This window comes from Jaculus jaculus, chromosome 1 (genome assembly GCF_020740685.1).
Source record: "Jaculus jaculus isolate mJacJac1 chromosome 1, mJacJac1.mat.Y.cur, whole genome shotgun sequence".
NCBI classification, from domain to species: Eukaryota; Metazoa; Chordata; class Mammalia; order Rodentia; family Dipodidae; genus Jaculus; species Jaculus jaculus.
Genome location: NC_059102.1, coordinates 265,607,867 through 265,625,521, shown reverse-complemented (window position 1 = coordinate 265,625,521; position 17,655 = coordinate 265,607,867). Strand labels below are relative to the sequence as shown.

At 40.1% G+C, this 17,655-nt stretch overlaps 1 protein-coding gene across 1 annotated transcript in view; it reads left to right on the top strand.

Moving 5' to 3' along the window:
• Adamts18 (ADAM metallopeptidase with thrombospondin type 1 motif 18) overlaps nucleotides 1-17,655 on the top strand; it is a 150,278-nt gene that overhangs the window by 83,618 nt on the left and 49,005 nt on the right. Inside the window, exons 9-11 of the mRNA XM_045140600.1 lie at nucleotides 22-117; nucleotides 3,723-3,871; nucleotides 12,992-13,164. Coding sequence (XP_044996535.1) covers nucleotides 22-117; nucleotides 3,723-3,871; nucleotides 12,992-13,164 — 418 coding nt within the window. The remainder of the gene's footprint in view (nucleotides 1-21; nucleotides 118-3,722; nucleotides 3,872-12,991; nucleotides 13,165-17,655) is intronic.

Genomic DNA, 17,655 nt, shown 5'->3' with positions numbered 1-17,655 from the left:
CAGGCTCTTCTTTCCTTTCAGGACATTTGCAAATCTCTTTGGTGCCACCGAGTGGGCCACAGGTGTGAGACCAAGTTCATGCCTGCAGCAGAAGGAACTGTGTGTGGCTTGAGTATGGTAAAGTGCATACTTGTGTGTTTTGAGCTCTGGGAATGTGATGAGGTTTAGGACTCAAGCTACTTGTATTGTGACCTTAGAATGGAATACCTTCTTGGCTGCATAAGTTTTCTGACCTCTGTTTAAAGTAACCAACATTATTTGATAGGGATTACAAAACTGGGTGCTAATGTAACCTAGTACATTCACTAACGTAGCTATTTTTGCTTCCCCCGCCCCCTCTCTCTCTCTTTCTTTCTTTCTTTCAAAAGAGATTTGGTCAAAATAACTCCATCTCAGGTAATAGGTTTCATTGCATTTGTATGTTAAACTTAAAACATCTCAGGGATCATGTGTTCCTATTAGTAATGAAGGAGTGACTGTCTTTCCAGTCCAAGGCCTTCTGCTATACATCTCACCTCACAAGAGCTGTCCAAGAGTTTCTGACATGCCGCATGGATATAAATCACTTACAATGGCATTCCTATCAAAGGGTGAGAGGCACTTTCCATTCACTTGTACCAAAGATCTTTTTTCTGTTGGCATTGCCATCTTCACTGTGGAAGATTATGGGAGATGTCTATGCTATGAATGATGCTCTGATATATATTTCTTTTTTTTTTCTTTCCTAGCAGAGTGTTGAGGGAAAAATGTCCTTAGATATGCTTGAATAACTCAGACGTAGTGAGTTCAGTAGAAAGACGATTGTAGAATTCCACCTATGAGGAGATGTTGCAGGTTTGCTGAGCTCTGCTGTTGGCTCTCAAAATGGCACAAGCCTACATAGAAGAATTTGTCATTTAAAGTGAATTCAATTCCTTTGTGATATTTTGAGTACTATGTACCACATAAGGAGACTAGAAATATATAGATGAAATAAGCTAAAAAGTCAGTTTATTTCCCCAAGAATCCATAGACCACTAGGGAAACCTGTGTGGAAGCCACCAACTCTAATTCACCTTGAGACATACCATAAAGCACTGGTTGTTGTCTCCTGGACAAATGAGAAATGAATCTTGCTTGGGATTTACTGTGCATTTAAGATTAACTGTTATGAATAGGGGTACCACAATGGACATGGAAGTGTACATTGAAGTTCTTCTGCTGGATAAGAGAAGAAAGAGACTTGCAAGGGGGAATACAAAAATAGAGGCCAACACAGACACATGAGAAGCCATGGGTAAAAGTTAAGAACTTTTATCTCAAGATAGGTGTGCAAGAAAGCTCTGTGTCATGCCTTCTATTAAAAAGTCTTGAGGACAGGCTTGGAGGTTTACTCAAGCCTTTCAACCAAACACTCAGGATACTAAGCCAATAGAATGACTGAGTTTGAGGTCAGCCTGAGCTATATACTGAGTTTTAAGTCAACTTCTGTCAGGTAATGAAAGACTAAATAAATAAATAAATAAAAATTTAAAATGATACTGGTGGGAGCCAGGGGCATTCAGTGACATTGAATATTAGAAGTAGTACTAGTGATAGGTATATATGCAAAAATGTATCTATTTAATATTTTTACCCTTGAGACAGGACAAGGTTTTAGGTATCACAGACTGGATCCAAGCTTGCTATGTATCTGAGGGTGAGTTTTTGATCCTCCTGCCTCCACCTCCCAAGTGCTAAGATTATAAGTATTCTCCACTATGCCTAGTTTTATGCAATGTTAAGGATCATGGCCAGGGCTTCAGGTGTGGTAGGTAGGCACTTTATCAACTGATCTATATCTTTGGCCCAATATTTACATTTTATATATAAAATTTTGCACATCCATATGTATTACTTGCATCTCTATAAATTCATCTATATTCCTATTCACAACACAGGTTATGAAGTCAGAGGGAAAGAATCTGTCAGGAACCTGACCTAGTGTCAGATGGAATACTGAAATCATAAAGAGCCTAATTAATCAAATAATTGAAATAGATCTGAAGAAATACATTTCCACAAAGAAAATTAGCATTAAGATCCATTGGTCAAATTGGAAAAAAAAAAAAAAAAGAGCATCAGTAGAGAGGGTATTTTGAAGGGGAAGTAGTACAAGGCGATTAAAATCACACATATTACCTGTCTTTATTGAAGTTTTCAATACAAAAGTTTTAAAAAGATCCACTGGTTAGTAATTTGCACAGGAGGTAAGAAGTAGACTGAGTCTTGTTGAGTGGAATCCAGGGTCTGTTACTTAAGTTGCGATTTGGGCCTCTGTGTGACTGAGAAAGTTAGAATTCCTTTAGCAAGCTCTTGTCTGAAAAGTAGTTAATTCCTAAATACTTTGCAGAGATTAAGTTCGAGTTTGCATGTGCAGATCTCCCACCATTACTGTGACACCGAAGTGGTTTGCCCACTCAGTAGCCGCTGCTCCTGCCATTGGCTATTACTGCTTTGTTTTGCATCAGCCCTACAGAACCCCTGACTCCTGGAAGGGAAGATGTGTACTTAGAGTAGACAAGGTCCCCAAACGACCAATCGCTTTCCCTCCAGATGTGCACAATAGTGGTATATATTTTTCTGCAAACTCTAAAATGACAACCCGGGGAAAAGAAAAATTCAAAACAGAGGAATTAATCAGCACATGGCAAGAACTTGAAGAAAGGAAGCGACATCTTAACTTAGACAAAACTCACTAGCAACCCAGCCACACAATAAACACCCATGCAGCCAAATGTATCATGGGGGAAAAGTGAAGACTTAGAAATTAAACAGCTTTCTTTATAATTCTGTAACTGTGCTCTACTTCATGCTAAACCTGACATGGTACAAACCCAACCCCTTGGATCTAATTACAGGGTTTTTAGGAAAGTGTGCAGTTCTGCTAAGTCATGTAGAACTTGCTCAAAGTGAAAAGACCATAGGAAAAAAAAAAACATTACCAGGCCCTAAAACAAGCCCCAAGAAGTGATGACCAGCAAAGCCCGGAATTACTGCAAAGAGAGCAGCCCTAGCATGGGAGGCTAGCACATTAAACAGTGCTCGCCTGCCTTGTGTGTGTCATGAAACACCCAGAGCAAATTCATCCAAGACCCTGACACACTGCCAGGTCATCAGAGGGTCTCCAGTAAGGACCATTTTACATAGACTATTCGCTCATACATAAAGTTACTCAGTTTCATAAGAAATATCTTGTGATGTTTTGAATAAGCCAAAATATGTGCACAGTGGTATATGATACATTGGTACCTTATATCTAAGATCTGCTTATGATGGAACACAGTGATTTATAAGTAAATAAATTGTGATCCTTGAATGAATGACCTGAACTCCTCTGAAAGTATCATTGTCTCTGAGTGATGAGCAGACCCCATTATAGTTTTTCTTTTTGACTGACACCTTTGACCATTATATAGAATCTTATCTGAATGTTTTACACACCTCAACAGCTTTTAAGGTGTGTAATTCTCAGCATATGATGGGAAATACTATTTCTCTCTAATGGCAGCCCTTAAAATACAGATGCAGACACAGGACAGGAGAGTGTTCATGAAATGGAGCAAAAGCAGGTTCAATCATCATGTTATACCTTGTCCTTTCTGTCTCCAGCCTGTTACTCCTTTAATGTGCAGGTATTTACATCACTCTGTGCTTTCCTAGGTGACATCTAATAGGAATCATATTGCATGTTCTTTTCACAGTGGTGTCGGCAAGGCCAGTGTGTAAAGCTTGGGGAGCTAGGGCCCCGACCCATCCATGGTCAATGGTCGGCCTGGTCGAAGTGGTCTGAGTGTTCCCGGACTTGTGGAGGAGGAGTCAAGTACCAGGAGCGACACTGCAATAACCCCAAGTAAGGCTACAACAGAAAGCTGGTCTTTGAAAGGCATCAGCCTTTGGCCTGGAGCAAACTTTCTAAAATGTGACTTTCTTTCCTCTGTTTGATAGCAATCAACCAAGAGTTTTGCTGTCTGCTGATGGAGGCTGAGTGCATTGGGGGAAGGCATGGTGGGATGGAACCAGAACACAAAAGAGGAATCAGTCAGTTGAATATAATGATCAGGGACCCCAGTAACCATCTCAGTTACTTTCTTAATCTAAACCAAGGCTCTTCAGTCCTGCAGGCAAATGCCTAAGCTACTATGCAGCTGGGAGGCATAGGGGACAAGGGTGTGTGTGTATGTGTGTGTGTAACAGATGAGCTGGAGAATCTGTGCTGATTCTTTCCTTGCAGGAATGTATATCAACAGGTGTTGACAGACCTACTTAACATCTCTAAATAAACCAAAAATCCAAAACACATTGCATGTGAAATTTCCAACATATTTAAAATATAGATGACCAATTTGCTTTGCTTTTTTGTTTGTTTTTATTGTTATTGTTATTGTTTTGACATAGTCTTGCACTAGCCCAGGCTGAGCTGGAATTTACTATACACTCTTTGGCTGGCCTTGAATCCATAGCATTCTCCAACCTCTGCCTCCCAAGGGCTGGGATTAAAGATGTGCGCCACCACACCCAGCTGATTTGCTTTAAAAATAAGACAAAATACCACTGTTAGACATAATCACATCAGGTGCTGAAATTGGCCCATTTTCACCTTCATAGACTCCAGTCATTCTGCAGCCCATGCCTGGGAAAATGAAGGTGCATTTAAATTGTTTTAGAATGTCCTAGCTCACATGTGAGACAGTTACTTCCTATTTGGTATGGCAGAAAGATCCTAGGCTTTGGAGATTTTAAAACCCCAGCAGCCATGTCTGGTCTTTCCTAACTGTGTATGTGTTTGGGAAAGTCACTTAACACTAAGGTTGAGTTTACATATGAAATGGAGATGTAATACCAGCCTCAGAATATTTGGAGGGATTGGGAATGGAGTCTATTAAAGGCCTGAATGCTTAGTGTGGGGATGTACCCATGTGATCTTAACACTCAGGAAGCTGAGGCAGGAGGATCATGATTTTGAGGCCAGTTTGGGTTTCATGGTGAGATCCTATTTTTAACCAGGCGGGAGGGGGAGCATAAAAGGAATTTAGCCGATGGCTCAGCAGGTAAAGTGCTTGCCACACAAACATGAGGCCCTGACTTCAGATCTTCATCATCCACATTATCAGCAGGGCATGGTTGTATGTACCTATAACCTCAGCACAGGGTTAGGGGAGAGACAGATGGATCCCCAGGGACTTCTACTAGCTATTCTAACCAAATCAGTGAGCTCCAGGTTTGGTGAGAGACCCTATCTCACAAGAATAAATAAAGTGGGATACAATTACACTCTACATCAACCTCTGTCCTTCATATGCATGTACCACACACACACACACACACACACACACACACACGTGAACCTCTCTCAACCTGTGTCTTCATACATTTGAACACATACACGTCATACCCACATGCCTGAAAGACGACAAATACTCATGGATCTTCAATAGAAAGTTCTGGGGCCCATGCAGATTTCATCTTCCTCATTGCAGGACAGTGACACAGAGGGGGATCTCACAGAGGATGGGGAGGGAGCAGGAGGACAGGGCCACAGAGGAAGGGCCACATAAGTATCATGGATGCTGGATACGAGGCCCTTAAAGGAGTGGAGTGAGAAGAGTTTGATGGGGCCTTGGAAGATAATGGGATTAAGTTCACCACACCCAGTTTGAGGGGTGGCAGAGCACAGAGGTTAACAACAGGTGGTGGGGCCCTGACACCCTGGCTCTGCATCCTGGTCCTGCCACTGCCAGCTGGTCCCCAGAGTCCTCATTTTTATGAAAATGAGGTAATGATAGCACCTGCATTAGCTGAGTTGAGAGCTATAAATTGCTTTTCAAAAGGGCCTGGCATGTCATAAGCATTCTGGAAATGTCTGGTAAATTGAAAATTAAAATAAACATGAAACAGAGTTAAAAGGAAATTTAAAAGACAAATAGCACTTCATTGTAGTCAGCAACTTATACTGTACAAAAAGTCTAAATCTTTGCCAACGTAAGAGACAGTTTGGAAGTACTTTCACCATGATGTATTAAGCTCTTGAGATATCTTGGGCTAATCTAGATTTTTCTCCTCTTTTCCCTTCTCCTCCCTTCTCCTTCCCCTCTCTGTCTTTCTTACTTTTTTTTTTCCTCTCTCTCTCTCCTTTCTTTCCTCTCTCTCTCTCTCTTCTTTCACAGTACTGAGTGCTCTAGGGTCTCCTATATGCTGCTATTCCAAGTACTCCAACCTGAGCCCTCTTTTTACTTATTATTTTGAGATTAGCTTTTACTAAATTGCCTATGATGGTCTTGACTTGAACTTCTTCTATACCCCAGGCAGGCCTTGAATTTATAATTCTCCCACAGTCTCTTAACTGGGATTACTTATAATAGCCCAGCAAACCCAGAGGTGTTTTGTTGTTGTTGGTGGTGGTGGTGGTGGGGGTTATTTACTTATTTTTATTTTTATTTTTTTTTTACCTCAGTACTATTAGCATGAGAGCTAGAAAATCCTCATGGGATTTATTCTTTATATTATGGGGTGGTTAGCATCCCTGACATCTCTAACCACTTGATGATAATAAAATCCTTCTGTCTCTCCATTCCCCAGATTGTGACAAACAGAAATACCATGTACTATAGAAGGCAAAATTCATCTTTAGTTGGGATTCATCAGACCAAGTAACTAGGCATAATGAGAGGACAGCTTGAACTACATCCATAATTTATACCAGATTATCAAAACCACCCTTCTTATACTTCAGATGTAGCCCATGTCTTAGATAGAATAGAATCATATTACTTTGCATTTCTGAAGCATATTTCATGGGTCTGGTTTTCATACTTCACAACATTTTACAATCTCAGTATTTTCCCAAGGGAAAAAAAAATCGATTACCTAATTTACTAGCTCTGCTGGTAAAGTGCATGAATGATACCCCTGAGATTTAAATTAAAACCTTTCTCATATCAATGAGATTGAGAACTTTCATTATAATAGGGCATTGTTTATAGAAACATCCCATCATAATTTTAAAGATGCCTAATAAAAGAATTAATCACTAAAATATTTCCACTCTGTAGTTTTGTTATGTTGAGCAAGATTAAATATAATCAGGATAGTGTTTACTTTCTATGCATGAAGTCACAGATAAAACAAGTAGATGATATCCTATCCCAAGACAATTGAGTTAATTGTTCTCTCTCTGCTCTTAATTCACTTTGTTGTAACAAAGCGAAGCTGGATTTTGTTTCCCCCTTCCTAATTTCAAGTTACTAATGTCTTTCTTCCCTTAAGTACTAGCATTTGGTTCTGTCACATCACTCAGCTTAACCATTTTCATTTCTCTTCTGAGAAACAGTTCGAGGTTTCTATTTCATATAATGATATTTTTCCAAGAATGTGTTTTGTTTCATGAAAATAAATTAAGCCTGGCTGATTTGTAGATGTACCACATTGTATTTTAAAAACAGCAAAAAAAAAAAAAAAAAAAAAAAACCTTACAAGAGTTTAAAGGTTATCTGATCCCCAAATGGCCAATGTCAAGCATACATGGCTGCTTCTGTTATCGCAAGACTCTAGTGTGCATTTTTATTTCACCTGCTCTCTGTTTTCTAGGGTGCCCTCTGTGCCTCTAGAGTCTCCCAGAATACTTTCTGTATGCCCTTGCTCCCAATCATGTTGGAAATGACCCATCAGTCAAAACCTTGTCTAATCCAGTTATTTTACAAATGGGCCACAGAGGGAAGCAGGAGATCCTGCTTATAGCATACAAACCTGGCAATGGCAGAGTCTGACAAGGGTCCCACAGTCTTAACCTTTGAGATTTTCCCTGGCTCCCTGCCTACTAAATGATCATACTGTAAAACAGACTAAGAAAATCTCTATAAGAGATTTGAGTTCAAGATATTTAAGAGTGGGCTGAGGAATTGGCTTAGAGGTTAAGGCATTTGCCTGCGAAGCCTAAGGACCTCGGTTCAATTCCCCAGAATCCACGTAAACCAGACGCACAAAGGGGCACATGCATCTGGAGTTCATTTGCAGTGGCTGGAGGCCCTGGCGCACCCATTCTATCTGGCTCTTCTCCCTTCCTCTTTGCCCCCTCAAATAAATAAATAATAAAATATTTTATAAAAGAGAAATTTAAAAGTGACATATTAAGGCATTGCAGAACTTTTCTAAAGCACAAGTCTATTTGGGAAAGAATTGTGCACAACTTACACTAGTTCCACTTAGCATGTGGAGTGTGGAGGATGCTGTGGAGCCAGAAGAATAACTGAACTGAGCCTGGGGCCTGACTGATGATTTCCAGGTTCAATTATTAAAGTCACCAGGGCACTTCAAAATACATGCTGGTTTCTTTTGGAAACAGAAATATATCATGTATTCTTATTGAAGTCTGTGAGGGCTGGGGAAATAGTTCAGTTTGTAGAGTTCTTGCCTAGCATGCATGGAGCCTTAGATTTAATCCCAATACTGTATACATTGTGTGATGGTGGCCTATAGCTATAATCCCAACACTTGAGGGGTAAAGGTAGGAGGACCAGAAGTTTAAGTTTATCCTTGTTTCTTGGCTACATCGAGAGTACCAAGCCAGTCTAGAGTACATGAGACCCTCTCTGTCTCAAAAAAAAGTTGCTGGGCATGGTGGCGTACTTGGGAGGCAGAGGTAGGAGGATCACCATGAGTTTGAGGCCACCTTGAGACTACATAGAGAATTCCAGGTCAGCCTGAGCTAAAGTGAGACCCTACCTCGAAAAACCAAAAAAAAAAAAAAAAAAAAAAAAAATCCATAGACACAAAATGATCCGGATATCCATGACCTCACAGTGCCCAACACTACCTACACAAGACCATCATAAGAGGAGGAAAAGATCATGACATCAAAATAAAAGACAGACTGATTGAGATGGGGAGAGGATATGATGGAGAATGGAATTTCAAAGGGGAAAGTAGGGGAGGGTATATGGGGTATTGTTTATAATCATGGAAGTTGTTAATAAAAATTTGAAAAATAAAGTCTGTAAAAGTGCCAGGGAATCTCTTACACATATACATGAGTTCATGTACATGTATTTAACAGAGTTTCCCAGATGATTCTAATATCCATATAACCAATGTTAAGCAAGAGTGTTGCTTCCATGGTGAGACTGACAGTCAGTGCCAAAGAAAGGAGACAGACACTGAGGATGCTCAACACATATCAAAGAAAAAGTCTAGAAGCTCCCAAGAGCTTTTCTCTGAAGTAGACTTAAAACACACCCACCATGGCTCAGGAATTTTTTCAGAAGAGGGGTCAAAAAAGATTATAAGAGCCACAGGTTTAGATGGCATACCTCCCATCCCGTGACTGACTGCTGCTGTCACAATTCATAACCCACAGCCTCATGGGAAATACCTACAATCACACTGAGAAGGGTCCTTAGTGGAGGGAAAATGATGGTACTAACACATGATTCATCCATACAAAGTATGTTCTTAAGAAAAAAAAGAAAAAGGTCAGGATGGAAAGATGGCTTAACAGTTAAGGTTCTTGCTACAAATCCTAAGGACCCAACATGGTCTGCTCTGCAGATCCTACCTTATGCAGATGTACAAAGGTGAAGCAAGCACAAGGTCATCCATGCCCACTAGGTGGCACAAGCGTCTGAAGTTCAATTGTAGTGGCTGAAGCGCTGACGTGCCAATTCTCTCTGTTCTCTCTCTCTCTCCTCTCTAAAATTTAAAAAAAATAAAAATAAAAATTTTAAAGTCTGTAGAGGTGCCAAGTAATCTCACACATATACACATGGGTATATGTATATGTAGTTAACAGAGATCCCCAAGTGATTTTAATACCCACATATGCAATTAATATTATAAGCATTTGTAATCAGGATAAATTATGCAAAACCAAATATAGTTATGCTTCATAGAAAAATAAAAGGACAAAATGCTATGTAGGGATTTTTGCTTTCTGTCTGTGTTTGTTTTTATTTTTCATGGTGAGGAACTTGCTACAGCAAGGGACAATATGGGACATTTTCTGTTAATTTATCTAATAGTTATTCATAAAACTGTAGAAATCCAAGGGTGGTGATGGTGCATGCCATCCACCATTTAGGAAGCAAAATCAGGAGGATTGTGAGTTGGAGAAGAGCCTGACCTATAATGTATAAGTCTACCTCAAATTAAATATATATATGGCTGGTGAGATAGTTCAGTTGCTAAAATGTTTGCCCCATGTGTGTGAAGACCTGAGCTTGATCCCTAATACCTTCACTGAATGTTGAATGTGGTGCCATGTGCCTATACTACCAGCACTGGGGAGGTAGAAAAGGTGGACCCACGGGGCTCCCTGACCAGCACTCGCCTAATTTCTAGCTCCAGGCCAATGAGGAACCCTGTCTCAGAAGAGTTGATATTCCTTCCTAAGGATGATTTCCAAGATCAGAAATGCATGCACGCATGTACAGGTGTACTCACCCACCTGCATGCATCAACATGCCTGAATAAACATAGCCACATGTATAAACCATGGCCACAAAGACAAAAATGCAGAAAAACTTACCTGAATTGGAAGATTAAAAAGAAAATCCAGAATTCCTAGCAGTCACTATTTTTTATTACTGTGACCTTATCTCATAATGAACAATGAGATGCATGTGTATTTTAAAGCCAGCTAGCATAGGGTGGCATGCAGTATGAAACTTTGAACTATTTATAATGGTTACAATTTAATTAAGGTAATTATGCTCCAAAGTCTTTAGAAGCATCACCCCCCCCCCCACCTTTACAGGAGAAAAGGCTAAAGAAAACTGCCTACAGAAGCGCACAGACTGTTTAAATCCAGGTCTGTCTTATTGTCAAAGTCCAGCTCCCTAACCACTGTGTGCTCTCTTCCTCCCACTTCCCATGCAGTCCCCTGTTACCTCCCTCAGCTAACTTGCCAGCATAATTGAGCTGGAAAAGAATCTGGGACAAAATCCAAAGGTCTGAGGTTGAGCTGTGCAGTCTTCATTCAGCAAGTTTGCTGGGGTCCAGCAGCCCGTTTTTCACTTCATCTATCAAGTGAGAGAAGGCTATAAGATTTGGAGGCCTTTCAGCCTTACAGTTGTACTCGTTGAAAAGTAACACATCGTGGTGCTCTTTCACCTCAAGAAATGAAAATGTCCACATTACTTAAATCTGAGTCAGAAAACATTGCATTGAGAATTAGTTTTAAATGTGCCTTGTAAAGATATCTGGGAATACTGAGGCCATGATAATGCACTTTACTGCTTACTAAACACTTATATAAATGACAGTTGAGAAGTCTTCAGGGACATGATCTCGCCATATGCCTTCTGCAGGTTGAAGCAGTTTTGCTCCAGAATGTTTGAAGGAGCATAGATATCTCATTCTGGCAGTGTGACCCCGTCTGCATCTGTTGGATCCATCTTCGCGTGCTGTTAGGAGGACTCAACAAAATATGCTGCAACGGATCCAGGGGTGGTTTATAGCATGCCTGTGCTTCCTCCAGAGACAAGGAATTTTAATCACATACAGTTATGATCCTAGAGTCTCCTTTCATGTGACCCATTGGCATCAGATTTTTATATGCAGTTATCCACAGTTGAGTTTCAGCCTTGGGAGAAAGTTATGGAAAGGGAGAATGGAAGGAATCAATGGCTGTGTCAGAGAAGGATGGGTAGGAATTTTCAGTATGATTGCCATGATTTTTTCCCCCTTTATTTTACTTCCTAGTGTTTTCAAATATAAGTTTGCCAACTAAGCTTTGAAGGAACTTACCATTAGATCATAATCATTTTTTGTTCTAATGGGATTCCCAACTCTTGCAATCTGTTTCCCATTGTGCTTGCCAAGAAAGTACTAAGCCACCTGCAAAGTTAGAAAGTGATTGTGTTAATGAAAACAAGGGGATGCTTTCCCTAAAGTTAGAAAGTGATTGTGTTAATGAAAACAAGGGGATGCTTTCCCTAAAGTTAGAAAGTGATTGTGTTAATGAAAACAAGGGGATGCTTTCCCTTGTCCAGAATGTAGTCTACAGAGTCAGGAAATAGTCAGGACCTAAGCTCAAGGATGACAAATATGGACTGGAGAACATGGCACATGCAAGCATCATGACCTGCCTTGTGGTAACAGGTCTATGGACACTGGGGGACAACAAAGAAAATATCAGGAAATTGAAGAACAGTGAGATGCAGGGCAGGTGTGCTCTTCAAGCTTCTGATGCCAGCACATAGTGTATGCACACATATGCATACTGAGATCATTTAGGTGTGTTCACACAATATCCAGGTACACAAAGCAACTGAGTGTCAAGAATATCCTTTGCATTCAGGCATGGTGGTGCACACCTTTAATCCCAGCACTTGGGAGGCAGAGGTAGGAGGATCACCATGAGTTCAAGGCCACCCTGAAACTACATAGTGAGTTCCAGGTCAGCCTGGACTAGAGTGAAACCCTACCTCAAAAAAGCAATAATGATAATAATAAATAATATATCCTTTGCACCAGTCAGCAAGAAAAGTTCCAGAATAGAAAATGAGATGGCAAATAAGTATGACTTGATATACATACAAAAAGGTAATAGTTGCCAGGCGTGGTGGCGCACGCCTTTAATCCCAGCACTCGGGAGGCAGAGGTGGGAGGATTGCTGTGAGTTTGAGGCCACCCTGAGACTCCATAGTGAATTCCAGGTCAGCCTGGGCTACAGTGAGACCCTACCTCGAAAAACCAAAAAAAAAAAAAAAAAAAAAGGTAATAGTTGCTTAAGACTAGGTTAAAAGAGATGCAGCAGTCATTTAATCATTTCTGCTAAAAGGAAAGGAACTCCTTGATTGATTTGTTATGTCTGCAGAGGATGCAAGCAGGGATGGGTCAAGTTGTAAGCTATGTATTTCCACCTACAGAATAAACTATGTACATGCCATGACATTGCTCCTCATGTTTGTCCTTTCTTCCTGCATGTGGCTAATAATGAAATGTTGCTAGCATTAAAGTTCTTGAATTCTACTTCTAGGCCTCAGTATGGTGGCAAGTTCTGTCCAGGATCTAGTCGTAATTACAAGCTATGCAACGTTAACCCTTGCAGTGAAAATAGCTTGGATTTCCGAGCCCAGCAGTGTGCAGAATATAACAGCAAGCCTTTCCGGGGATGGTTCTACCAGTGGAAACCCTATATGAAAGTGGAAGGTAACGCAATCTCTGTGGCACTCGATTGTCTCTGCATGGATAGTAATGAGAATTCGCAACACAGAAATAGTCACTGCCCATGTGAAAGAGCTTCAGTTTTACCTTGATTCCCCAGACTTATCCTGGTTTAATTTCTTTTAAGTTCCATAGATTTCGTTTATTTTTCCACACCTTTCCCCCCACTTCCACAAGCTACCACTTGTCTTCCACATCTGTGAATGAAAAGATCCATGTGTTTTGAATGTGCTTGTGTTTCTAAATTTACCTTTGACATCTCAGTAATTTGGTCTCCAAGGATTGTGAATTGAAGTTGGTGTGAGTTATCCAGACCTAAAACTCGTGAAACCATATATGCCCCACGGAGACCTCATCCTTGGTGACTGACATGTCAGATGGTTACAAGTGTAGGGAGGAAGGCACATGTGTCTGTGCATACACATACTCACACCAAATGAGTAAAAATTACACTAAACTTTTAGTATTGGTTATAAAGTTGAAAGCTTACATTTCCATAATAGGTGTAGACACATACTGGTTTTCTTCAGACAAAGTGGTATTCTTTACACCAAGCTGGACTGTAATTCACTTTGTAGCCTAGGCTGGCTTTGAACTCCTGGCAATCCTACTTTCTTAGCCTCTCCAAGTGCTGTAATTACAGGCCCGAAACTACTATACATAGCTGCTTTTGACCTTTTACATTAACTTATTTTTATTTTGGAAAAACACCAAAATGTGTATTTTTATTGCAACCTGAGCACATAGTATATTTTTTGCTATTACCTATGCAGATAAACCTGTCACTAGGATAGTTGCTCCCTTACTACTTTTAAATCCCACTGATTTTTCAGAACTCATCCATGCTTCCTTGACAGAGGAGACATGTGAATGTCTACTGCACATGTGTACAGTAGGATGAGACTGGATTTTTTGACAATTCCTGAGCTGTTTCTGTCTAAAAAATGGACTTGTGTCATCATCAAGAATGCTAATGTGATTAGAGACATAACTGTAACTAATCCAGTCACCAAATGAAAAGGGAAAGCAGCACAGCTTTGATTGGCCCCAAACAACCGTTTCAAGAGTGATGTGGTTTGGGGGTCAGGATTGTTTGTCTAAGAGCACAGAGACAAATGTGAACATTCCAAAAGCCATGTTTGGGCGGAAATTAATGATAGACCTATGGATGTCTACTATAGAAATAAATGAGTTAAGTTAAAATATATATATATGTTGAAATGAAGGTATTTTAGCTTTACTTGAAATTGTTTCAGAAAACACAACTGATGGGAAGGTTAGGATTTCATATCACTTGCTAAGAGAAACCCCCTTGGCTAGACTCTCCAACATATTCTTCTTTGGGTGGAGAGATGGGTCAGTGGTTAAAGACACTTGCTTGCAAAGCCTGACCACCTGGGTTCGATTCTCCAGTACTCTCATAAAGCTAGATGTACTAAGTGGCTCATGTGTCTGTAATTTGTTTGCAATGGCAGAAGATCTTGGCATACCCATACTCACTCTTGCTGTCTGCTTAGGTTTCTCTCTCTCTCTCTCTCTCTCTCTCTCTCTCAAATAAGTAAAACATAAATAAATAAAAATATCTATAAAAATGTTTTTTCTTTAATTTTATTCTCTGAAGCCTTTATCCTGCATTGTTCTCCATGGTTCTTACCAACATAAATTTACTTTTTATCTAGTAATATATTTCTAATCTCCACAAGGATTCAGGTTCCACAGTGAAAAATTTTTGCTTTTCCATCTATTTAATGACTACTTTTGGTGTTTGTTGTAACTTTTGTTTAGCTAATTGGTTGTCTTCTTTCCTTCCTTCCCTTCCTCCTTCCTTCCCTCCTTCCTTCCTTCCTTTCTTCCTTCCTTCCTTTCTTCCTTCCTCCCCTTCCTTCCTCTCCTTCCTTCCTTCCCTCCCTCCTTCCCTCCCCCCCTTCCTTCCTTCCTTCCTTCCTTCTTCTTTTTTGTTCTTGAAGCATAGTCTTACTGTAGTTGAGGCTGACCTGGAAGTCACTCTGTAGTTCTAGCTGGCCTCTCTGTCTTGCTGGTTATCCTTGCTGAGTCTCCAGAGTGCTACAATTAAAGGTGTGAACCACCACACCTGGCTCTTTCATTTGTTTTTGAGACAGAGTCTCACTATGTAGCCCAGGTTGGCCTGAAACCATCAATCTTCCTGCCTCAGTCTCCTGAGTGATAGGATTACAAGAATATGCTATCATACTTGGTTTTAATGGCTGTAACTTTGAAATGAATGTATAAATAAATATGAGCTCTTCAAAAGATATGCATCTTCCTTTTGTAAGTAGTAAGGTCTCTATCACCTAGAATACTAGAAGGTGAGTAATTACCAGGAAAGGACAGCAGGTTCTAACATGAACAGATGGGGGTGGGGGTGGGGGTTAAGGTTGCTCCTAATGCCGGACTTCAAGGGTTCATTTTCTCTGGCTATATACTATTAAAACCCCATGTTTCAAGCTGGGCATGGTGGCACATGCCTTTAATCCCAGAGGTAGGAGGAGCATCATGAGTTCGAGGCCAGCCTGAGACTACCTTGTGAATCCCAGGTCAGCCTGGGCCATAGTAAAACTCTACCTCAAAAAAACAAAACAAAAAAGAAAACATGTTTCTAAGACTCCAGAGTCCTCTTTGCTGACCCTCTGTCTTTGCCTTGGGTTTTTGGATGCTCACTAGCCCTTCCCATATCATATGTTTCATTCATACATGTGTTGATGGAATCTATTCTATTATTGCCCTCTAAATAGGTTCTATATTGAACAAAGTACAGGAAAGTTAATTCAGTTTGTAACTTGGAAAATGCTGTTGGGTTTCAGTGTTCTTTCACTACTTTCATTGAAGTTTTTGCTAAGTAGAGAGCATGTAGTTTCATTCACTTCCTCCACAGGTATCTACCCATCTCTGTTGGCCACACTGAAGAGTAGGGCGAATAAAGCATCATCCATAGTGTTAGGTGCTAACATCCTCACAGAGTGAAACAACAGAGTGAGGGCCTCAGCTTTCACCTTCTTTGCCTTCTGATGACTGCCATCAGAAGTGACTGATCACATCTGAAAGACTTTAACATTCCTTCCACTTAAGAAAAAGGGAAGACCAGGTGGGATGACACAAACTTATAATTTCATCACTCAGGAGGCTGAGACAGGAAGGTCATGAGTTCAAAACAAGTTTATGCTACATAGAAAGACTCTCAAAAACAAAACAAAAAAAAAGAGAATATTTTGTCATAAATGTAGACCATCTGTCCTTTAATAGTGTTTTATTTTCCCCTTTTTCTTCTGTTTTTAATGGGCAAATTTGTAAACTTGCCTGGGAATCTGTACAGAAAAAAATTTAAGCTTTTTAGAACTTGTCAACTCCTGGGAGAGATGGAAAAAAAGGAGAGGATATATTCATGTCATCTAAATCCCTAATCTCATTTGTAAAAATTAAGAGGGATTAAATAAAGCTGCTATTTGAGGGAAAAAAAAAATCACAAAGAAAAAACTTTTAATCCACCCACAGTTCTACATATTTTGACATAAGTGCATAATTTCTTTCACATTTAAGTTTTAACTTTGCCTTTTATTGACGGTTTTATGAAACAGAACTGTTTGCAAACTGTTTACACATCTGTTGTAAACTGGTTGTTAGGGATATCACTCAATGTCGCCTACATAAGGTCCCATGTGAGAAACGTCATCTGGAGTTGCTGGCCAAAGAGAACTTTTTCTATCACAGAAATTGGCATAAGGACTCAGATAACAGGAACTCTTTGAATGTGTGCTTCTTTTTCTTTTGCATGTGATACTAGAAACTTCTCAAGTTCTTGGTCAACAAAACATACTATTTTAGCCTTTAGAGTTTATTTTATTTGCTTCTTCTTCCTTCTCATGACATGACTTGATTTAGTATGTTTTTAAGATGTTTTTATATATTTGCAATCACATCAATTAAAAGAGAAAGAATGGGCATGCCAGGACCTCTTGCCACTTCAGACACCCTCCAGATGCATACACCACTTTGTGCATTTGGTATTATGTAGGTACTTAGGGAACTGAACACTGGCCAACTCCAGGCTGGCAGGCTTTCCAGGAAAATGCCTTTAACTACTAAGCTATTCCCCTAGCACCTCAATATCTTATATAAACATTTTTGGCCATATGTTGTTTTGTTTTGCCTGCACTGAGACATTCTTTAACCTTTCATAGACCTACACATATCTAAATAGGATCTGGTCCTAAACCAAGATCATCAAATTATGGCCTGGTCGGTCTCTCTCTCCATATGTACAAGTGCATGCATAGATGCACCCCTGTACATTTGTATGGAGGCAAGAGAACAACCTTGAGTGTTGTCCCTTGGGCACTAGCTACTTTTTTTTTTTTTTTTTGATGCAGCATCTCTCATTGGCCTGGAACTTGCCAAGTAGGCGAGACAGGCTGGCCAGTGAGTCCCAGAGATCTGCCTGTCTTCACCTCATAAGTGCTG